General features: G+C 41.3%; 2 protein-coding genes and 1 long non-coding RNA gene across 3 annotated transcripts; all 3 read right to left on the reverse strand.

The window, feature by feature from the left end:
• Positions 1 to 1,455: 1,455 nt before the first annotated feature.
• LOC123428109 lies at positions 1,456 to 3,198 on the reverse strand. The gene is made up of 3 exons (XR_006622479.1): positions 3,131 to 3,198; positions 2,643 to 2,678; positions 1,456 to 1,540 (listed from the first exon to the last, which is right to left on the reverse strand). It is a non-coding gene; the product is annotated as an uncharacterized LOC123428109 (long non-coding RNA).
• A 3,892-nt stretch (positions 3,199 to 7,090) lies between these two features.
• Positions 7,091 to 8,650, reverse strand: LOC123428107 (3-ketoacyl-CoA synthase 4-like). The gene has a single exon (XM_045112275.1). The coding sequence runs from the start codon at positions 8,629 to 8,631 to the stop codon at positions 7,252 to 7,254; it is 1,380 nt and encodes a 459-aa protein (XP_044968210.1). The 5' UTR covers positions 8,632 to 8,650; the 3' UTR covers positions 7,091 to 7,251.
• Positions 8,651 to 12,814: 4,164 nt separating this feature from the next.
• LOC123431019 (3-ketoacyl-CoA synthase 6-like) lies at positions 12,815 to 14,524 on the reverse strand. Its single transcript, XM_045114839.1, has one exon. The coding sequence runs from the start codon at positions 14,389 to 14,391 to the stop codon at positions 12,901 to 12,903; it is 1,491 nt and encodes a 496-aa protein (XP_044970774.1). The 5' UTR covers positions 14,392 to 14,524; the 3' UTR covers positions 12,815 to 12,900.
• Positions 14,525 to 24,271: the final 9,747 nt, after the last annotated feature.

A 24,271-nucleotide genomic window follows, 5' to 3' on the forward strand; every position in this document is an offset into this window, starting at 1 on the left:
TTTACTGAAGTTTGCTCCGTTATGACGGAGGCCCAGAAGCAACACCAAGCTATGCTCACGGCATGCCGTCGGTGGATACAGAAGGAAGAAGACTTTGAGACTTCCAACAATGTGATTGTGATTTAATCTTTTTGTATGAGTGTGTTTGTATCGACGTGTGATACTTGATATATGCATGCGTGATGCGTCCTCATGCTGGCACAAACATCATCGTCCATTCGCAACGCCACTCCCTCCGTCCAAATATACACGGTCTAATGTGTTTATCAGCAACTAACACCTTTTTAATTTGCACTTCTTTAAAATAGATTTAGACATAGGGAATTCTCAAGCAAACTTATAAGTTATAACTAGCAAAGCTGATACAATGACTTTGACACAAACATTCCCTTGGATAATAATGTCTAAAGTGCCCAACATATGGCTATTCTGCCCTCTCTAAACATGGCCATTGGCTTTTGGGTTATGGAATTGAGGAGGGATTTCCATTTATTGGACTATCATACTATGCGCTCTAGTCGATGTCGATGTGATTAACCTCTTAGTTTAAACTTTGTTGGAGAGATCCACTGGGTAACGATCGATGCAGTCAGCCCACGGTCCATCCTCACAAGAAGATGGTTGTATACACATCTACCCAACAGTGTTGCATTCATACCCTGCACCAAACCCAATCATCCGTACACCCTGTTGCCTTTTTTCATCCGGCCTTTAGCTTCGACTAGTACGTTGCCCGTGCGTTTCTACGGTGTCATGTATATACTCTGATTCAACACCAGTTTTAAAAGATACCTTTAGGATCATCATGAAAACTAAACAATATTGTCAACCTTTTCTTTACAATTAAATCATTATTTTCATTTACCGTCAATTTATATTTATTGCATTGATGTACATAAAAATATATACGTGTGCTTGCATAATTTGCTACGTCATGGGTTAACAACGCCTTATATTTGACTTTTGTCATTGGATATCGAACCTATACTTGGGAAAGGGGTGCTTCCTTGTTGTAGGAGCTATGCAATAACCTTAAGACTGGGATTAGCAGCCTAGTATATGAGAAGCCATGCATTTATTCTAGTGTCGTATTTATATCAAAATTATGTATTGTGTCTTAATGAGAAGAACTCCGGAAAATCTACCAAATCGAAAAACAAGAAGCACATGAGCACATTTCCAACTTCCAGAAATAAAGAAAAAACAAACACAAAACTAAGGGCAAATGGACATAATTCCCATCATACCAATATGCATGATACTTGTTTTGTGCATACATTCATGTTCGAGACGAATACCTTTTGTGTGCATACAAGTGCCGCAAAAGCAGCTTGTCTAAAAATAGCAAAACTAAGAAGAGAAGTAAATAGCCTTCTGTGCTCCTATGGCTCTTTTCAGTTGTTTTTCGTTAAACAATCTATTGATCACACCGCTGCAATTGATCTGCAAGACTGATTCTCGAGGCTCAATCCTCAATTGCAAGATTGAAATGAATAGCAATCTGTTGGTCAAAACCGTTTGCGTCTCCATCTTCTTCTACCTGATCCATCATGGAACATACAGTAATCCTTTATGTACAAAGGAGACTATGTATTTTTGCCAGAAGAAAACAGAGCAGACTATGTACTTTGTGACCGAAGAGGTGATATTACAAGCTAAAAAAATGCTCCCTCCATCCCAAAATAAGTGGCTCAACTTTATACTGACTTTAAAATTTGTACAAAGTTGAGTCACTTATTTTGGGATTGGGGAGTAGTAAACAAGTAGCATGTCTCTTACATAACATATTAACACACTAACTTCACATATCATATCATGTCACAATGATGAGCGAACAATTTAATACAGCAGAAAATATAAATAAATGTAACCACTATGAAACAAACAGTACTGGAATGAACCATGTATCTATTTGACTGGAATGATACATGAACATGCTACAGTAGACAATATTTCTTATCATATATTTCAACACTAATTTTCCATACTGTAAGCAGCTACCTATAATAGAAAAATAAACAAAAATGATGTTTTTTTGGCAACAACACCTTGAGATCACCGCATTGGCATGGATGACTTTCTAGTGCAATGATTATAAAGAGTTCTTTTAGTGATTATGCACACCGAAAACAGTCTCGGCCAATATAAATTAAAACCAGGCCACAATCATTTAGATATTAATATGCACAAACCTATCTAGAGCGTGGAAAACTCCCTGTGGCTGTGTAGATCGAGGTGCATTTTTGTGTTTGTTAAAGCTGATGGAAGATATTTATTTCACTGTAACTAAAGAGGGCCTAATTTGCAACTTGTAAGCAGTAGAACCTGAAAAACTTGTGCCCTGATTCCTTGCAAGCTGGGATGGCAAGACTAATATTGGTGGAGATCCGTTCATTACATGCAACAATGGTTGGTTCCAGAAAAGGAAAGCCTCATAATCTATTAATATTTAGACCTATAATATTTAAAAAGAAAACTGCTATCAAAACATGAACGAACGTTGGTTCAAGCCTCTAAGATGCAAGGATTTACTGGGAGAAGCATATAGATTTCCAAAGGAAAGAACTGAGCTCCATATCTCTCTCATGCATTATTTGTTTTCATTACATTCAGAGAAAATGATTGCTGGGAATGTATGTTACCTTGTTTTGTGGCACGTAAGACTTCTCTGCTCAGACCTTGTAGATCAAAGCGTAAAATCTGAGACAGTGTTCCGAATAGTATCTAGGGGGGGAGTGCATATCGTTACAGAATACAAGCTTCTAGAGGATGGTGAGGGTGACGGTAGACCAAGTGTTGACGTAATATGACTAAAGAAGTAGGGATATATGAATAGAAACATATATAAAGCCAAATTGGAACAACATCGAGTGAGACATCAACATGTTGCGCTCATAGTGCGGGGTGGAGCTCAACACCGTACCAAGGAGGGCGAAAGTGGGAGAGCCGGTCTTGCGGCGCCATGAGGAGGGGAACAGAACTGGGAGATGACATTAGCGGCTTTGGCCTGGGATCTACGCATGCAGCTAGGGAGGCGTACGGGAGGGGGAGAGACGGACGTGCGTGGGCCTCTAACGGATCGATCGTGGGCGGCTTGAAGAAAAAAAATAGATTGTGGGAGTATCCGTACCGAGAAAACCGATGTGCGAGACGAGGTGTACGTGCTGAAAAGGAGGTCGAACCATCACGACGGCCCGTACGTTGCCACGGGATGAAAAAAAATCCTAGATCAAATAATTATGTTAGTTCAGAAATGTGTTGATTATGATGGCATGTTGTCACTTCTCCCCCCACGTAATTGTCATTTCATTGTAACCATTCTCAACTTGCAAGAAGACAAAGTAATATGTAATCTTCTTATGTTATCATTCCTTACCTTCATTTTCGATATTGTATTTCTATGAATATATATATTTATCAAATCAAAATATTTTTTTAATTTGTATACCTGATGTGCGAACAACGAAGGATGTACTCAGTGAAAAAAAATGTTTGCCCCACCTTGAACTCAAAAGAATGTGCGGCTTATTTTTATTCAAGGACAATCACTTCAGAAACCAAATGTCTGCTAACTTCAACTCTACACTTCAGAAAAGAGAGAGTTTGGAGCTACATCTGCAACATGAGGAATTTTTTTCTTTATTATTTGAAAAAGGGAGAGACCTGCCCAGTTTTTATTGTATGAAGCAATATAGATATACTTGTGATCTACCTACAACACTAACCAAAAGGCACTATCAAACCGTAATATCGCTTATGATCATCTAACAAAGTAAAATCAACCGGAAACACTGAAAGCTACACAACGACATAAAAAGATATGGAAGAAATATGTACCTTTTTATAGATAATAAAAGATATAGTGCTCCTAGCCTCTTCATCGCGATCATATGAAAACTAAGAAATTACCCTGGCAGATCTTATGTGCCTCAAAGAAGAATCAAGTTTCTTTTAAAGCTCCTCGGGCTGTTTTGAGTTTGTGATGCCGAGTGATCCAAGACCTTCATCAAGCAAATTTATGCAATTGTCCTCAAATTAGAAGATCTTTGAATTTTTTTCTCTAAACACATCTCCTGTATTCTCAATACTAATTGCATTCACACATGAAGCAGAAAAAGAGGCGCAATACTGAAGCTGCTACAGTACATGTATCTTAGGAATAGGAGTTTCAAACAGTATAGTTCCCCTTTTCCTTAATAAAAATTAAGGCAAGGCAACAATATGAAGAACCATCAGTATATCTATCAATTGGATGTGTATTTCATACTGTCGTGAAATAAATATTCTGTGAAGATAAAGAGGCAAACATCAGAAAATAAGAAGACTGGATAAAAAACATATGATGACTGGAAAACCCAAATTCATATTCCATGTCCTCACCATAATGTGATGGTTTTCAACGATACTGCTAGAGCATAATAGTTATAGGCATCCGAATGTTCTGATGCATTGTCAAGCTGCACAGAATCTCTGCTGACTTTGCTTCTAGAAAATAGCTACCAAATAGTATACTTCCGCTCCTTTCCTTTATAAAACTTTAGGCAAGGAAGTCACCGAGCTACATGTTGTTGGACTTTCATGTTTAAAATAGAGAGACCTAAAATTATCCTGGTTGTACGCAAGTTCCACCAGGTCAAGATAGATGAAAACATGAATCAAAATTTAATACACCAATAAAACTCATGTGTGTGTTTTGATTGCTTCAAGTAACACAATGTCTATATGGATGGTGCATATTTGTTTTCCCAATGAAGATTACCCCACGAAATAGACAAAGTATTCGCAAGGCAGTGCATTTTCACGGAAATAAACATGCGCAAAATGTTGTTGTGGTCTACGGATGCTAGTATCTCATCTTCTCGAAAACTAATTTACTCCTCTAGAGCTTGTCACTTTTGATCTGACAACGACTTTAGATCACAAATGCAACGGGGCAAGTAAATTTTGATTTTCTAACACAAGCACTGCTCCAAGACAAATGCAATCTTTCAGATTATACGTACACATGATTTTTCTGAAAATAATGGATGGAACAGAGGAACCAACGATGTGATTATTTACTGAGTAAGAGATTGACCAATCAGATGGTCAAAGCGAGAGGTGTGAGAGACGGAGAGCGTTGTATGCCGCCGCTTGCTAGCTTTCCACCAGTGACCTTGTCAAGCTAGCTGCTCCTGCTCCTCTCATGGTCCCACCGCCTCTCGCCATCCAAAGGCACCAGCCAATCTCCCCAGGGCAATACACTCCCTTGCAAAACAGAAAAAGAAGGCAAATTTGTGAGCAGCAGGAGCAGGCATGCTACAAATTCCACACTCTGCAGAGAGAGAGGTCAAGAAGTACACGTAGAGCGGTGCCAACTTGTGGAGACGAACACCAAAATTTCAACGCATCCGCGTAACAAGTTGTGATCTTGGGTGCATCTGGGTTCCATGTCCCGTGAACACGGGGAGAAATTACAGAGACGAGCGATAGGGGGGAGTGGGCGGGCGGGGGGTTGGACCTGGAGCAGGAGAGGAAGACGGAGAGGTCGCTGAAGGCGCTGGCGGCGACAGCGCCGGTGTGCCCCAGCAGCGACAGCGCCGGTGAGCCCCTGCAAAAAGTGAAGCTTCGCTGCATAGAAAAACCATATTACCTCAGATTCTTAAAATTCCAAGTTGCACACAATGATTGGCATGACATCCCACAACTATACAAAGAACACCGAGCGCTACATCTAGGGTTGACCTACATGCTGGCAACTGAGGACTGTGTAAGAAAAATCAACACAAAGTGATGCGATATTCCATAGAGAAATATCAACACCCCACTAAATTTAGACGATGTTCGTGTGTGAAATTTTCATGTAAAGAAGAAAACTGCAACATATGAAACAACTATCTAGGTCTGGAGCTGCCAACATATGAAACACTTTTTTAATACCACCTAGCTTAGAAGATCAATCATAATCCCTTTAGGCTAGTTCTATATGACACAAGGTGTGGGAATGTTTACATGTGGATCTTAATCTAAACAAATATGACTACTGATAAAGAAAAATTATATCATCCTCACCTGTGCCATTAATTAGTTAATGCGCAAACAATTGTTGGCATAGTTGTCCCTGCGAGGGTAACCGCGCCGTCCACCCTTCCATGTGCATGCATTCCCCGCGGTTGCACAATTCAACTCGCCCTTACTTCTGCCACCCCAAAATTCAGTAGTAGTTGTTCCCTACAATGCAAAATTCTTTAAGAAAATTGAGAAGTACAACAACCCTACATACATCAAAAGCTGATGGGACAGTCTTATGCAGTAGTTTGCAATGACAAAATGAAACGCGTCAAGAATGCTCCTAGTCAGCTCAAAACTCCGAACACCAGCAAGGCAGCGACCATTTTCTCCAACCTGAGAATTAAGAACTCACCAAGATTGTTTCCTATCCCCATCTCAAATTCCAACAAACTTCAGCCCAAAAGTCCATCCATTTTATGGGTAATGATAGACAAGCCTGATTAGAGCAGTATTACATCAACCGGTATTCGGAGTTGCTTTTTGGTTTGGGGAAAAATTAAAGATCTCAAGCTAAATACGTTGAGTACTAAAAGAATGAAGGTACATGGTAGTGCTGTAACTCCTTGTATACCAAATATTTCATGGTTTTTTCTCCAAGATGTAGATCTCAAAGTACACAAAAATAATCAAGTTTCGTGGTAGTTATAATAGCTCATTTCATTTCCAATGAAAATTCAGAGGTGTTCTTTAAACTAAAATATAAGACCTTAAAATAAATAAAAAAGGTGTTCCCTTAAAAAAATGTGGAGACAACAAACTATCAAGTTCTTCTATCTATATGTAACCATGCATCACTAAGCTCAATATAACTCACTTCTAGCCGAAGTCAAGATCGATTGTAGATTTAGACATCATCGTCCACTCGCAACGCCACTCCCTCCGTCCAAATATACACGGTCTAATGTGTTTATCAGCAACTAACACCTTTTTAATTTGCACTTCTTTAAAATAGATTTAGACATAGGGAATTCTCAAGCAAACTTATAAGTTATAACTAGCAAAGCTGATACAATGACTTTGAGACAAACATTCCCTTGAATAATAATGTCTAAAGTGCCCAACATATGGCTATTCTGCCCTCTCTAAACATGGCCATTGGCTTTTGGGTTATGGAATTGAGGAGGGATTTCCATTTATTGGACTATCATACTATGCGCTCTTCTTAGTAGTAGTAGTCGATGTCGTGATGAACCTCTTAGTTTAAACTTTGTTGGAGAGATCCACTGGGTAACGATCGATGTAGTCAGCCCACGGTCCATCCTCACAAGAAGATGGTTGTATACACATCCACCCAACAGTGTTGCATTCATACCCTGCACCAAACCCAATCATCCACACCCTGTTGCCTTTTTTCATCCGGCCTTTAGCTTCGATGTATGCCAACTCATACCATATCGATGAGGTTGATTGATTTCCAAACCGATGGAGTGTCATTCGTGATGGCTCAACATGCTTGTCTGATAGGCTGAGGCCATGTTGTACTGAGGTGATAACCGCCGGCCCACCAACATGGATACAGAAATGATCAAATGCAGCACAAAAGTTTGGGATGTGTGGTCTGATCTTCCTCCAATGAAGCACCTTTTTCGCCATGCAGAAGAGCCAAAACTTGAAAAGTTCTGATGGTGGAAGGACAAGAGGCGCAGTTGCAGTGATATTATTGATGAGCGCGTCACGAGCGACAGCCATAAGGTCTTTGGAGAGAGCAACCCCTATGTTTCCCTTCTCATCTTCTTCTTGGTATACACACTTGTATGCAATGTTGCTTGCCGCCGTATTCGTCCGCGTGAAATGCCCAAGCCGAAATCGAGCCTTGGACCTAGAAGTTGACAAAAGCTTGGCGACACCGCCCATACGAAACAGTATGTTAGATAACTGCATGGAGCGATTATTTCCCACATAGTAACATGGGCCAATGATCTCCGTCGACACCACCAACGCGTATGACCCCCAAGGCATGAATTGCAGGGTGTTGCTCGCGAGCCCCACTGCGGTCACTGATGCAGAGCATGCCATCCCAGAGAGGTTCATGACGCGAAGGTCACCTCGTAACTTGTATCTATTAACAATCATGTCGGCGATGGATGGTACCGGGCAAAATAAGCTGCAGTTGGTGATAAGAACACCGACCCCATCAAGGTTGATGCATGTCTTGGCTAGAAGGTCATCAATCACCGAGAAGACGACCAACTCTGCTTCAGTGCGTGCCTCGGCAAGCGCACAATATGGCTCCATGTGCATAACTACAGGTGGGAAATATGTTTGATCGCCCATGCCTGAGCGCTCATGAATACTAGCTATGAAGTTGGCAGTAGAATCATCCAGCAAAGGCGAGAGACGTGCATGCTCGACGGAGGTTGCCTTTGGGAATCTAAAGTTGGAGCTTGGCCGGAAGCAAGTGTAGTCGACAAGGTATACATTTCTAGGACGATGTGCAAGGTAGATACTAGTAGCTATGAGAATCAAAAGAGCAACGAGAAGTAGATGGATGAGATATATAGTACTGGGCCGGGGCACTATCTTATGTGCAGCGGAAAACCATTCTGCAACTTTTGTGAGGACGGCAGTTGCGAGTATCATTGTGGTGACAATTCGCAGGACGAGGATGTACAATGGTGTAATGAAAGTTAAGCAATTGTTTCCTTTTATATAGCAATCTCTGACGCTGTACTGCACACCTAGATCGTAACATCACAGCGGTGCACACCTGGATAAATAAATATCCATCACTAGACAAGCGATGATCGTATGTATGAGACCGTGCGTGCCAACTTCTCAACCATATATATTCTTGTCAACCATATTGGTAGCATATGGAAATTCCAAGGGACACACAGGTGTGGGAGCACACACCTGCCAAGTCCTGCTCGGCCATTCGATTGTCTTATGATTCGTAAAGTAGTTGGATCTCATATGGTAGTACAGTACTAACTTTTTAAGTTTTAATCTTGGAAACTAGCGATTTCCTCGGTCACTCATATCGACTTTCAGAACTGAAACTTTAAGCGATTATTTTTTTTCTATCCGTCGCATATACTGAAGGTATGGTTGTATCTGTCGCTCATACTAAGTTTCAAAACTTGAAACTTGACAAAAAATTGTAAATTCAGTAAATGTTTTAAAATGGATCCTATTTAAAAACCCTGTCACGGGAAACACGAATAGGGAAACACAACTTGATTTGGATTTTTTTGTCTCAAATATATGAAAGATTGAAATCGGAAGCCAAAATAAAAAAGCCTGTGCGAGTGGCTCGCTGCACCCGCATCTGCGTGTCATAAATTCTCTCTCCTGGCATATTACATGTGGCATGGTGCGTTCATGTTTTTCACATTGCACAGCGAGAGCACTCTCATTCAGATTATTAGGTAGACGTTAGCCCATAGATATTGAAGAGGTTTAAGCTTTTAGTGCACCAACCAACTAATTTGGGCTATCTATAGTCTTCTCGCGTTTTCTACAACACAGGCATATGTTTGTTTACTTTAAATGCAAACGATCTTTTCAACCTCGAATCTTGCACGGAAATGGATGTCCTATTTGTGCTTGTATATGCAACTACTTCCTCCTTTCTAAAATAAGGACATGTTTGGTTTACAGCCTAAGGTTGCCACACCTGATTTTAGTCGTGTCATAATATTTTAGGCATGTGTTTGGTTCATTGTTACACATGTAATTTGCTACACTTTTTTAGCAACATGGTCTACATGTCATAGGCTTAATTTTTTGCCACATCTTGTCATATTCATGGTTGCCATTTTGTTAGCCACATTTTTTATGGCAGCCACATTTTTTGTGGCAGCCACACATTGTCTAAGCTTAGTTGTGGCAAAGTTAGTTATGAACCAAACATGTTCAACTTTACACTAGAGTACATCACATACTGTTTCTATTGAAATTCAATCAGTTTTTCAACCATTAGATTTGCCCATGGATGCACGCAAGCGCTGATTATTCAACTGTTAAATTTGCCCGTGGATGCTTGCAACCGCTGTTTTTTCAACCGTTAGAGTTTACCCGTGGATGCATGTAAGCGGTGTGCTTTTCAATAGTGGAATCTTGAGTTGTTCACTTTCCTCCCACGATCCGGCATCGCCTGTCCGGCAACACGGGTGGAGAAACAGCCAGCGTCGTTGGTACCGCTCCTTTCCAACCTCACTTCCCTTGCCGCCGCCAGAAGAGGCTGCCGTGCTAAGCCCACATGGCGGGCGGCAGTGGCAGAGCCTTCTTCTCGCTTGACGATGGGCACTAGCCGTGGGGGAGGCACAACCCCTTCTGTTGTGTGGCTCGATGACTGCGGTGCCATAGTGAGCTCGCCTTCACGCTGCAGCTCACGTCCTCTCCGGTAGCCATGGAAAGGTGGTGCCCGGTTGGCCAACATCCCTGCGCGATGTGTATCGGCCGACATCTGGAGGTCTCTGGCGAAGTGGCGATGATGTTGTGGTGGTTTGCCAGACCCGAGCGGTTATGGACCTGTCCGGTCCCCCATAACGGTTGTGGCATTGCGGGCTCCAATGGGAAGCTTTGCAGCGTCGGGTGTGGCCAGTTGTGCCGATTTTCTCCTACGACTCGATCCAATAGGTTTGAGATGGTGTGGTGGTCCTACCGGCCAACTCAAGTGTAATTCGGCAATTGCTTAGGCCAACCTCAACTTGCGATCCCAAATGATCCGATCGAGTCCGTTTGGGGTTAAATCTCTCCCTAATAATAAAATATCGTTCGCTTTTGTCGTCCGTCGTGTCACTTTTACAAAAGAAGCCTCTTACGTTTTCTGAAATCAACCCGCAGTCCGGATTTAAGTCAGAAAATGAATCGTTTTTTCTGCATTTAAAAAAAAACCCTGATGTTTCAGGTAATCAACCCGCAGTTCGGATTTAAGTCAGAAAACGAATTTTCTTTTTTGCATTTTTCAGAAAACCCCCTGATGTTTCAGGTAATCAACCCGCAGTCCGGATTTAAGTCAGCCAAAACTTTTTTTTTCGTTTTAACAAAAGAACCTGACTTTTCAGTTAATCAATCCACATTTTATCTAAAACAAAATTATCCATATCTTTTAAATCGTAACTCCGATTTTAACATGTTATATATGAAATTTGATTAATAATTATGTAGAATCTAAATAGGATGTTATTTTTAGCTGTTAAATACTTCTTAAATATTATTTTTGGTGCAAACTTAATCTGTAGTGCACTGTCTTTTTTTCTCTATTTCCGACGACGATACGAATTGCAATAAATATTCATTAAATTAAAACCAAATTCAGAGAAAAAACATCGTTAACCACATATGCACACATTTGAAAAACCTCGTGGAGAGAAACAACATATTTCTCATCTTATTCCGAGTGACTGTACATTCAAACACGTTTTCATTGTGTGAGCACTAAGGCCATCGTCGGCAACACAAATATGATGCCATGTGAAAATATGTTGCGTTTAGAGCATGTGTTATTTTCTCTTCCGTTGCAACGCACAGGCTCTTTTGCTAGTAAATACAAATTGCAACCTAGCGTTCGGGAACAAACAAACAAATGTACTTTTTTTATCCGTCAATGCTCCATTTTCGATCCAAATTTAGGTCATGTTTGTATCGAAACGGACAACATCAACGGACGGGACGCACGTCCTTGTCCTCGCCTGGCCCGCCCGTTAGGGATATACAACGCCCCTATTCCTCCCTCATTCCCCAAAACCATCCCGCCCTCCCCTCCCTTCCCTCCTCCATGGCCGGCACCCCGAAGAAACCCGCAACCACCGCCCGTCCTGTGACAAGAAGTAGAAGAACAAGGAGCAGTCGGAGCTCACAGATGGAAGTGCAACCAGATGGCCTCTCCCCCCCTCTCTCTATATATGTATATTTGGTACGACCTCTATGTACCACGAGCTTTGTTAATATAGTTGGATCATATGATGTTCTTCTCTCTCTATCTTGTTGTGATAAATTGAGTCTTTCCAATTGAGGTTTCGTTGTATTGCATTGAATACTTTGGATTCAAGAACACTTGATGTATGTCTTGCGTGTGGATACTCGTAGTGACAATGAGATATTTTATTGAGTCACTTGATGTATGTTATGGCAATCAACTTGCGGATCTCCGTGGTGACTGATGCCTATTACACAACTTTATTCTTGTAGACGTTGTTGGACCTCTAAGTGCAGAGTTTTGTAGGACAGCAGCAAATTTTCCTCAAGTGGATGACCTAAAGATTATCAATCCGTGGAAGGTGTAGGATGAAGATGGTCTCTCTCAAGCAACCCCTGCAATCAAACGCAAAAAATCTCATGTGTCCCCAACTAATAACCCTAAAGTATAGGGGATCGTGATAGTTTTCACGGGTAGTATTTCATCCTAACTTATTGATTCGGCACAAGGGGAGCCAAAGAATATTTATTGACCGTAAGAGTTGAGTTATCAATTCAACCGCACTTGGGATATATCTTTTTGCAGCAAGTATTTAACAACACATCAAATGATAGTAGTAACAATAAGAATGATAGCAGTGATTTTGATAGCAATAATAGCAGTAGCGATTTAATAGCAGGTGTGGCACCAATAGTAGCAACTTAACAAGAAGCTGAAGCTGGAGCAGCCTCGGTTGGTGCAGCCTTCAGGCACCGGGTGATCTCCAGGGTTAAGACGTAGATGGAGAGAGAAATGCCCTGAGAGGTGAGGCATGTAGAGCTATGACGTGCACAACTAGTAGAGCTAGATCCTATACACAAGGATACAATCATAACAATGCACGTTACACGTGATCGATAATACAAATGGTGTGTCAACAATCCTCATACTGATTATCATAATATTTTCTCTAGTAGTAGTAACGATGATGTAATCAATTTGTTGGTTTACTCTTTGTTGGAGACATCCATTGGGTAATGATAAATGCAGTTAGCCCAGGGTCCATCCATGTTGGAAGATGGTTGTATACATACCCAACCAAGAGTGTTGCACTCATATCCTGCACCGAATCCAATCATCAACACTTTGTTGCCTTTCTTCATCTCGCATTTAGCCTCGATATATGCCAACTCATACCACACCGATGCGCTCAACTGGTTTCCAAATCGATGTAGCGTCATCCGTGATGCCTCAACTTGTTTGTCTGATAGATTGAGACCATGTTGTACCAAGGTGATAACCGCTGGTCCACCAACATGGATGCAGAAATGCTGGAACGCAAGACAAAAGTTGGGGATGTATTGTATCATTTTCCTTGAACGGAGCACCTTTTTCACCAGGCGGAAGATCAAAAACCTTAGAAGCTCTAATCCCGGTAAAACATGACGCCCGGATAGCGTGATATTAGCCTTGAGTGCGTCTCCGGCGACACCCATAAGGTCTTTAGAGAGAGCAGTCCCAAAGTTTCCATTCTCATCTTCCTCTTGATACACGCAGTGGTAGGCAACATCATCTGCGGCAGTGATTGTCCGTGTGAAATGGTCAAGACGAAATCGAGCCTTGGACCTAGAAGTCGACAAGAGCTTGGCTGCACCGCCCATACGAAACAATATGTTAGCCAACTGCATGGAACGCTTATTTCCTGTATAGTATAATGGCCCAATGATCTCCGTTGATACAACCAATGCGTGTGACCCCCAAGGCATTACCTGCAACATGTTGCTCGCAGTTCCCACCGCAGTCATTGACGCAGTACACGCCATCCCTGAAAGGTTCATGAGGTGGATATCACCTCGCAACTTGTATTTGTTCACAATCATATCCGCGATGGGTGGTACTGGAAAATATGCACTGCAATTGGTGATAAAAACGCGGACTGCATCGATGTTGATGCATGTCTTGGCAAAGAGTTCATCAATCATTGGGAACACAATCAACTCCGCTTCCACGCGTGCTTCATCAAGCCCACAATATGGCTCTGTATAGGAAAGTATAGGTGGTACATATGTCTGGTCGCTCATGCATGAGCGCTCAAGAATAGTGGATATGAAATTGATAGTAGAATCATGTAGCAAAGGCGAGATATGTGCATGCTCAAGCAAGGTTGCTTTTGGGTATCTAAAGTTGGAGCTTGCCACGAAGCATGCATAGTCAACAAGGTATACAGTTCTACGACGGAATGCAAGTAAGAAAGAAGCTGTGACGATGAAAAGAATGACAACAGGGAGTAGGTGGATTGGACAGATAGCACTGGGCTGGGGCACAATCTGGGGTGCAGCGGCAACCCCTTGTGCAACCTTTGTGAGAGCAGCACCTGCGAGTGTCGTTGCAATGACAATTCGCATGATGAGGATGTTGGCAGCACGATGGTATGGCGATCTGAAGCGCTTGAGATGAGAACTCATGCTGTTGAGTAGTGTGGTGTACGTTGCGTGCATATGTCCGATGAGGATAGAATCCAAGAACAGGGATATTCATACAAGGGTTTTGCATACTTTTGAACGTTTCTTTAAACTCAAAATCTTATGGGGACAATAAGTATTTATCACGTATAGATCAAATAAATTTCCAGCAGTCCTTGAGCAATGATCGTACACTAGTAGTTGGGGCGTGCGATTGCGCACCGCCTGATATGAAGGTGTGCGCTTGTTTCTCCATCTAGAAGGAAAAAAAAGGAAAGACAAAATTCTACTTCATCTCAGAAAAAAAGGGGGAAACCCTTTCTCACCTCAGCCAAACAACAGATGAAACATGGCCCTCACTTCCATCTATTAAAAAAAACTTATCTTGGAAAAAAAAGCATATTTTCACCGCAGCCAACTAGCAGGTGCCACCATGGCATAGTTGATTGCTCGCACTTTCTTTCTTTCTTTCTTCATGGGTTTTATATGAGACCGTCCATGCCCTACTTCAATACTTCTCAACCATAATTGATAATAGCGTATTATTCATGTTGCACACTATTGTGTAGCCCATGTTTTTCACATTGCGTAACGGGAACACTCTCAACCAGATTATTAAGAAGACATTATAATACATATTTTGAAAAGGATTTTAATGCTCCAGCCAACTAATTTGGGCTACCTATTTTTCTCCGCATTTGGTGTACTTTGGCGTTTATTTTTCTTTCCATGAGACACATTTTATCAACCTAGATGTCAGCTTTGTGTTTGTGGGAAAAAGAATAAAAGAATATATATATTCTCGCGTTTTTATAGTTAATACAACTGCTTTGTTTCTTGAAAAGTGATATATTTTAGAGCCGCCGGATCTTGCATGGGGATGCGCCGGCGAGCTATTTGCTTGTGGAAAAATAAAGAAAATCCATTTTCTCGTATTTGCTGTAGCTCATACACTTTTCTCTAAATACAATTGATTTTTCAACCGTTGGGTCTTGCATGTAGAATGCGAGCTATGCGTTAGTCTTGCATGGAGATCGCACATGCTTTGCAAAAGGTTTGAGCTTGTGACCAGGATGTATTTATTTATTTATTTATTTCAGAAAGGCCAAAGAACATAGTATTAAATAGCACAAATTCTTAAAAAACACCAATATGCAATTGAAACATATATCAAGTCTTTGGAGATGCCGAAGTCTTCTTCCTCCCGCATTCAGCAGTGGAGCGCCGTCCTCCATCACAACAGAGTAAAGTTGTTGAAATGTAGAACAAGGAGCGGCAGGAAAGTCGTGACTAGAAGATGCCAGAGATCATGATCTCCATAGAAAATTGCCGTCCGGGAGAAGAATGCACTGAAAAGGGTCCATACAGCGGCAGATGATGAAACAGTTTTGAGGTGGGGCGAACTCTTAAGTATTTCTTTTTTTGATACAAAACCAACATAGAATACACACCAATATTTACATATGATCCTAAAGAGAATAACCAGGCACAACGAAAATGCAAACATATTTCAAGTAGAAGAACAACCTAAAACATACATACAAGTAAGCTTTAATGGATCTAGAAGACCCGGCCAATGGTAATGTCCTATCCTTCCTCTAAAAGTCTTCCTTAATTTTGTTAAGATCAAGACTTTTTCAATATCCCTCCCTTAATGTAACAAACCATCAAGTCATGGTCCTCGGAACTAGCCCTCACGCGAGCTCCTGTTGCCCTTCGCCTTGAGGAATGACGCGCACTCCTACTGGTTGTCGGTCTCGTGCATGCTCCTAGCTGCTAGGAACTGGCCCCCACCGCTGCCACACGCGCGATACTGCTGGCCTTCAGCTCCGAAGCCTCTTCCGCTGATCAGTGGCGACCGCCGCCCGGCATCAACGTCGGTCTCTCGCTGGGCGTTCGTCAAGACCGAGGCCTTGCCATCAGCGCACTCGGCTTCATTTGCTTTGGCTGTGCGGAATCGGTGGCTTGGCCAGGGGCACATACTTCTTCGACAACATGACGGGCGGATCTGGGTAGAATGGCAGGAGTGACGGGGAAGAAGGGGGTAGGTAATGGGAAAATGGAGTGAGGGGGGGGGGGACAACAGGAAATCCGGCCCATGTCACTGATAGCGTGGGCCCACATGCCTTTTCACTTCAGCCTATGCCCCCAGGTGACCTCCAGGGCACTGGTTCCGCTCGTCTCTTCGATTGTAATCTCGGCCCAAACTAGCAAAAAACAAGAATCTAGGGGCGCGGCTGACATTTTTTCAGCGCCGACGCTAAAAAGGTTGCTATGAGGAGGCTGTTGGGGGCACGGCTGGAGATACTCTTAGGCTTTATACTTGACGTATATAAGGGCCATATCTCTTACCACTTACAGCATAAATTGCGCAAGTTAGGTCGTATAATCACTACAAGTCTAGACAATGCCTTCATCAAATATCTATGCAGGTTACAAATGCATAGCTTACAAAGTCACTTGCGAGGGAGCAATGGAATCTTAACTTCAAGTATGATTTATTTTCCTCTACCACCTCGTCTCTCTATGTCAGCTGACTGCCTATGTTGACATGTTGTTATTCATTTCCAGTTTCTTTTAGTACCAAAAGTCTGTATGTATGCACAACTACAAGCACACCTCCTCTGTATATACTACATACAGTTTTGCCGTGGACAACATTTTTCTATGTTGACCTAAAGAGTCAGTTAAGATAATCTACAGCTGGACCCCTCAAATGATCCTTAATACGTCCGCGGACACGTCCAGTCAGTGACCGGACAGGAGAAAAAAGGAAAAAGTATTGATCCAACCGGATCCCTCATATCGTCCCTATATGTTCGGACTGTACGCGAACCCTTATATCCATGTCAAACATGGCGAGGATATGAGGGCTCGCGAATGCGTCTGGGCACGCCCGGTTAATCCGCCACATAGGACGCGACCCTACCCCGGACCACCTTTTTCCCCCCTTTATTCATTCTTTTCTTTCTCTCTTTTATCTCCATCAATCACGTGCAAGTTACCGGACATATGAGGAAGAAAATGAGGAATGTGACTCCGCGGACAAACAAATAGGGGACACGTCCGGTCAATGACCGGACGCATCCATGGACGTTTGAATGGCCGGATTTGCAAGGTCCGGCTGTAGATGCTCTAAGCATAGGGGTGTTGTGATTTCTATTAAAACAAAAGAATAGCCACTTGCCTTACATTGTAACTATTTTTAAAACTAATTGAACCATGTAGTCCAATAATGTTATTAACTTGTTTATAATTGGATTAATATGTTCTATTGTATAACAAGAATATCATAGAGCATATACGTGTGGTTTGGGGATCAGTTATAATTAGCTATCAACTTACCTATGCGTTATACTTTCTCTGTACGGAATTATTTGTCACAAAAATAAATAAAAATAGATGTATATAGAACTAATATACATCTAGATATATCCATTCGTACGACAAGTATTTTCGGACGGAGGGAATAGTTGCTGACATTACGAAAATATTCTAAAACACGCACTAAGCATAGGTAGACCAAAGAACTGCCAAAATTTTAGGACTCGTGGATTTGTTTTCCCCATTTATACTTGTCCATGGTATGCAGGGGTAAACCATATATATGAATGCTAGTTGAACATTAGCTTATTTTATTCTTCCGTTTTAGATTTAGAGAACACAGGTATTTGCTAGCGCCTATATCGTGCAGAGCACATGACCCAGTTTTTGGCATTTGCCAAGAACGAAGAATGTGTGTAGAAAGTCTTATTGTACGCTACGTGGGGCCAAACCACATACTCCTATATGAGTGCCAGCTGAAGATTAGCTTATTTCGGGCTTTACTTTTGAATTAGAGAATGCTGGCATTTGCCAGTGCTTGTATCGTGCGAAATTCAAGTCCCAATTCTTGATTGATTGTTTTCTAAAATGCAGCCATTAAGACGTAATTGATGTACTTTGGATTTGGATTGTCTAGAATGAGCACGTTGTGCGTATTCATACACAAATATGATTGAGTGGTTAGTGGAAAATAGTTGCCATAGACCCTGGTAGTAGGAGTGGGTTGGACGACTAGCGGAATGCTACAACAATGTTGAGCAGAGTTGAATTGGCTCATCTTTGAGAGGAAGTTGACTTGAAGACTTTTGCTCAAGATAGTAAGTTAGCCATTCTTTGGCTTTCTATTCCTTTTAAACACTTTTGTTTCTGATCATTAGGCCAATTTGATATTATTAGCTTCACATTCTTTTGAGGAAGTTTCTCATTAGTAACTCCGTTGAGATTTTGTCTAGATAGAATCCTTGAGAAGGTTAAAGCTAGAAGACGAAATTATTGATGCAGAATACACTCAGACCGGTGATAGAATTGTCAGCTTGAAGGACAAGGTATGTTCTCTGGGCTATAAGGCATGTGCCGATGCATCGTCTCTTAGCACCTAATCATATGCGTATTAAAAACATAAAAAACAACTAGTACAATGCATTGTATCTTATGTGTTGTATGTAAATTTAATGATTTGTGGCTCGTGCATGCGTGTGATTGGGTTAGCATCTTTTTTTGCTTATGGCCGCGTGTCAAGATTGTATGTTAGCTAAGATACAACATCAATATCTCTCTTAGTTAAATACACTACCATATAAGCAAAATGACTATGAAACCGCGTTAAGAGACTTGCATTGACACAGGCCTAACTTGAAAACCGATGGAACATTTATGTTCCTTCATATGTCGATTTAGACTCTGTCCGCATATTGCTTTATGCAATAATTTTTCTGTACTTTAGCATAGTATACTGCTCAGGATTCGTTCTAGTGGAGTGCCAACTAGCTAAATATTTTGAGATCCCATTCATCTGGTTTGAGACACATAGGTCAAAATAACTTTATGTTGTTTGGTTACTGTATATACACGTTTCTTTTATGCTTTACATCATCGGGTAAACGGGCGGAAATAAATTATAACCACACTTTAATAGCACATAGCTATATATCTAACTTCTTGTAGAATATTATTTTGGTATGTGCACCTTAGAGCATGCTATTCTTAGTACTATCTAGTGCTTATAGGCTGAGTGTCATTTGGTGAGTTTTTTATTTACTTTTTATGTGCAGAAAATTAAAATTAAAAACTGTCTGCATCGGGATTTCCTTTTTTATTATCCGTGGGCAAGGAAGATTGAAGAAAACATTGAGCTGACAAGAAGGGACCTGGTGCAACCTGCAGAGGTTGAAATTGAGCTCAAGTAGAGGCTTGATCAACTCACCGATCGGTTGATTCAGAAACAAATGCAGGTTAGGTCCTTGTATGTGCTGGCCCCGTGTTTAATTTTTGCCTTATGATTGGAAACCGGTTATATTTTATAGCATGTGTTGTCATTCCAGAATTGTGACTGGAAATAATTATATTTTGTTGCATGTCTTGGGACTCAGCGCCCTTCTGTATTTTGGATAGCTATTTGCGGAGGAAAATAATGCTTGACTAATTTTGCTTGGTTATAAAGTTGTTAGCTTATGTCATGTTATTATCCAACCTGTTATTATCTTTCTATAGATAGTGGAAATGTCAATCTTCCTTAAAACCATTGGTATAGCCAGAATTGTTGACACAACAACATAGATAGCATGTGGTGGTTCCAATGTAGCAAAAAAGATACAGTTATCATGTACCAACTATAATGTTGAGATAGTAACATATGTAGCATTTTGCAATCATACTTTTGTTTTGCGTGTATGCAGTCATACTTTGCATGTGTGGCAATATAGATAGTTCAGGCAGCAAACATGTTTTTGAGTCGACTTGAATTAAGCAATAGTTATAATAAAATTACCATGGTATATGTATTTACTTATTAATAGTTTGTAATGAAAACTTGGACATCAATGAAATTACCATAGTATATCTTTACTAGTAAGATGCCCGTGCTACGCAATGCAACGGGGTCACACAAAACCAGGTGGAAAATTATTTACTAAAATTGTACTCCCTCCGTTTCTTAATATAAGTCTTTTTAGAGGTTTTACTATGGATTATATAAGGATGTATATAGACATATTTTAGAGTGTAGATTCACTCATTTTACTCCGTATATAGTCTTTAATGAAATCTCTATAAAGACTTATATTTAGGAATGGAGAGAGTAGCCAACAACCAGTACATTACAGTTCAAAACAATAGAACCAGTACACTGCTACAGAGCAATAGAAAAATTAGACCGAGAGATTGATCAAGCAGTTTCCAACTAAAAATCCCTTCTAAGCCAACCAATTTCTTCTCCATATTCACAGGACTTCTTGTGTTTTACCAATCCAAGAATTTGAGTCCAAAAGAATTGGATCGTCCAAAATCATTGGGCAAGTTGCCAACATTCTGCTAGATATTGACTTTACCAAAATGACGGAATCGTCCAAAAGTAATAAAAAAAGCAGTGTAATCTTACAACTAAAGGAAAAGGCTGAAATCAACATTTCTCCGAAAATTGACCTTTCGTTCTATGAAAAAACACAATAAAAAATAAGAAAGCATACGATTTTTATTTAGGTTTAGGTGAACTGTAATATATTCTTTGATTACACATATCGCAACTACACTTTAGCGGATTGTATTTGATCAATTATATAGGAGTCATCCTAGTATCCACTATTTTTGTTGTCTTTACTTTCACATTTAAAGATAGATATACTTTTGTATGGGACGAAAAGGATACAACCTCTTTCCTCTCAAATTCCTTTAAATGTACCACTTGTAAATGTGAAAGCCCCATATAATTAATGAAGAGTGATGAAGCACATGTGTTCCTGTGTATAAAACAAAATTAATTTACTTCAGCCTATAAATTGGCCTACTCTATTTTACTGCACAATCATATATCCTACGTTATTATTTTTGCAGGGACTAAAAAATCTAATACGATGTTAAACAGTGCCCACACAAAAGTGTGTAAAGCAATCATGTGAACATGGGTCACCGGTCTTAATTCAGCAGGGTTTGCTTGAGATTCTTCTCACATTATATGCAGGATATAGGAGTAGATGATGTATTGTTGCTACGTTTCCCAAAACAGAAGCATGTGAAAGCAAGCTAGATGCATACCCTTTTTAGGATTTTTTAGATAATGGTGCAAAGCAGGCATACCGATTAAAATGAAATACTTCTAATGCCTAGTATAGCAGCATAGCAGCCAAAAAGGAAATCCTTCTAATGCTAGGATCAAAATAAATTGAAGAATAAGCACAGGGTTATCATGTCAAATTAATCTGCATCTTTACAAAGGATTCACCTACTTTTTCCCAAGGAGATCCAGAATCCAGGGAATCAAGCAGCATACACATGTGTGATGTAATACTTTCTCCTCAACGCCGAAGTGTCATCGACGTTGGCTAGAGGACAAGAGGATGACGGCATGCTGAAGCATCTGAACGGCCCAACAGCCTTCATGTGTGCACAGCATGAGGAACCTCGGAATATCAAGGAATAAGCTTATATTAGATCATATCCATGCTTTTTGATGTAAGGGCGCACATGAATGGTCAAGGGTTCTATGTTTTGCTTTATTTTGATTTCTAGGTTATTAGTCCCAAGGAGACAACAATTCACAGCTCAGGCTAGTATATAGGAATCAGAGTGATTGGAATTGACACACACAGATTGGGTATAGGTGGAGATGGATCTATGATACTTCTACTGCAACCAAATCCAGGTTCATGCTATTTTTCTCTTCTTCAGGGTCATGCTATTTATTTTCGAGTAACTTGGACACTGAGGAGGAAAAGCACAACCTTGGGCATCAGGCATATCATTATAATCATGAACAAAATAAGAAGGTAATTGGTATGATAGAAAGGGACATATCTGTAGGAGAACCCAAATCATGATTCAAACGTGCAGGAGAACACTTCTTGCCTGACAATTTTCTGAATCTTCCTAGCTCCTATTCTCTTGCGTGGTCTATAGCCAAACTCTTGGTGCCTCCTGCGTTTTGGGCAAAGAAAAGTGCGATGTGAGACCAGAGAAAGCGCTAAGACTATGATTTGATAGATCAGGCTAAGTAGGTGTGAGGAACAACGAGCGGGAGAGACAGCTTAGCAAACTGATTAACGGCTGGTGGCGACGAATCGATGACATGATCTGAACCCTAGCTTTGTGCAGACGGTTTGGACTTTGGAGATACTTCGGGAGCAGTGCACCTGAAGGGGGGGGGACGGTGAAGTGCCGATCGAGAAGAATGTGTAGCATGTGGCAATTTTTTTATAAATATTGTTTTTTTATTGAATTTAAAAAATATTGCGTCCTTTCAAAAAAAATATCACGGCCTCGGCGTGACCGAAGCCGACTCTCTTCAGTCGGCCTTGCCGTCGCCGATTAGCTCCTGTCGGCGTTGGTGCGGCCGATTAGTCATGTGGCCGACGATTGGCTCGGCCACGTCAATCGTGCCCACTCGGCCCGAAGGGGAGCCACTCGTGTCCTTATCTCTTTCTTTCTCTCCTTCTCATCTTTCCTTCTCTCCCACCCAAAAACTCTCTCATCTCTACACTAAATTCGAGCCGTTTTTCCCTCATTTTCCACCGTAGTTGTATTATAGAGGGTTAGGGCAACCAAGCCATTCGTCGATCTCGCGATGGGGCAGTTCGTGGTGGTGGTTTTGAACATTTTTTTGGTGGTGGTGGTGGAGGTTGAGGTGGAGGTGGTGGTGGAGTTGTGGGTCACTAGTAGAAAAGAGGGCTTTGATCGAGGGCCTTTAATCCCATTAGTCCCGGTTCACCCACGAACCGGGACCTACGGTGTCATTGGTCCCGGTTTGTGAGGCCAGGGTGCCAGCCGGGCATCATGGGCCATTGGTCCCGGTTCTTGTCAACCCTTTCGTCCCGGTTCGAGACACGAACCGGGACCAATAGGCAGGGACCGTTAGTATCCCCATTTAGTCTCGGTTGGTGGATCAAACCGGAACCAGGTGGACCGTTCGTATCCCCCTTTAGTCCCTGTTAGTAGAAAAAACTGAGACGAAGTGGTGGTGGCAACCGTTCGTATCACCCTTTAGTCCCGGTTGGTGGCTCAACCCGGGACTTAAGGCCCAAACGGTTTGCCTCCCGCTTCGCAAAAGCACAACCGAAGCAGAGTCTGCCGCCATTTCTCTATTCTTCTCCTCTCTTCTCCCCCTCTCTTCTTCCCCTCTCTTCTTCCATTCTCTTCTTCCACCATGCCAACTCGCTTCGGAGAGGTCCTCGCACATGGCAAGACCAAACTCGATGTCGTGTACACGAACGAGAGCAGGGAGGTGCCGCATTTTCTTAGACACTTGAAGGGACGATGGCTTGACGCCGCGGTGGATCATGAGAAGTTCTTGGGGCTTGATCTGGAGTACACGGCCGATCAACGAGGTGTTTCCGTGATCCAACTATGTTTCAAACACCATGTCTTTATCTTCCAATGGGTGAGGTATGTTTTGAGTCTTTCTTTGATCCAAGGTTATGAAAATTGCATATATATAGTGATTTCTTTAGGTTCCATTAGATAGAAATACGCAGTTTCTATATATGTTCTATTGGATAGTTAATTGAGGGTTTCTTCATCAATTCGTAGGATATGAAAATTGCATAGGATCGATAGCAATATGTTCCATTTTGGAATCCTATAAAGATCAATTTCTCTATAGTTGTAGTGAAACAATTTTATGCGGCGTTCTTTGATCCAAGGTTATGAAAATTGCATATAGCTAGTGATCTCTCTAGGTTCCATTGGATAGCCATATGATATGTCATAGTTATGAAAATTGCATATAACTAGTGATCTCTCTAGGTTCCATTGGATAGCTATAGTGATCTCTCTAGGTTCCATTGGATAGCAATATGCAATATGTCTAGCTTGTTGCATATTTGCAAAACCGTGGGAGAATATATATATATATGTCATAGTTAATTTATGGTTTCTTGATCAA

The sequence above is a fragment of the Hordeum vulgare genome, chromosome 2H (assembly GCF_904849725.1).
Source record: "Hordeum vulgare subsp. vulgare chromosome 2H, MorexV3_pseudomolecules_assembly, whole genome shotgun sequence".
Lineage (NCBI taxonomy): Eukaryota > Viridiplantae > Streptophyta > Magnoliopsida > Poales > Poaceae > Hordeum > Hordeum vulgare.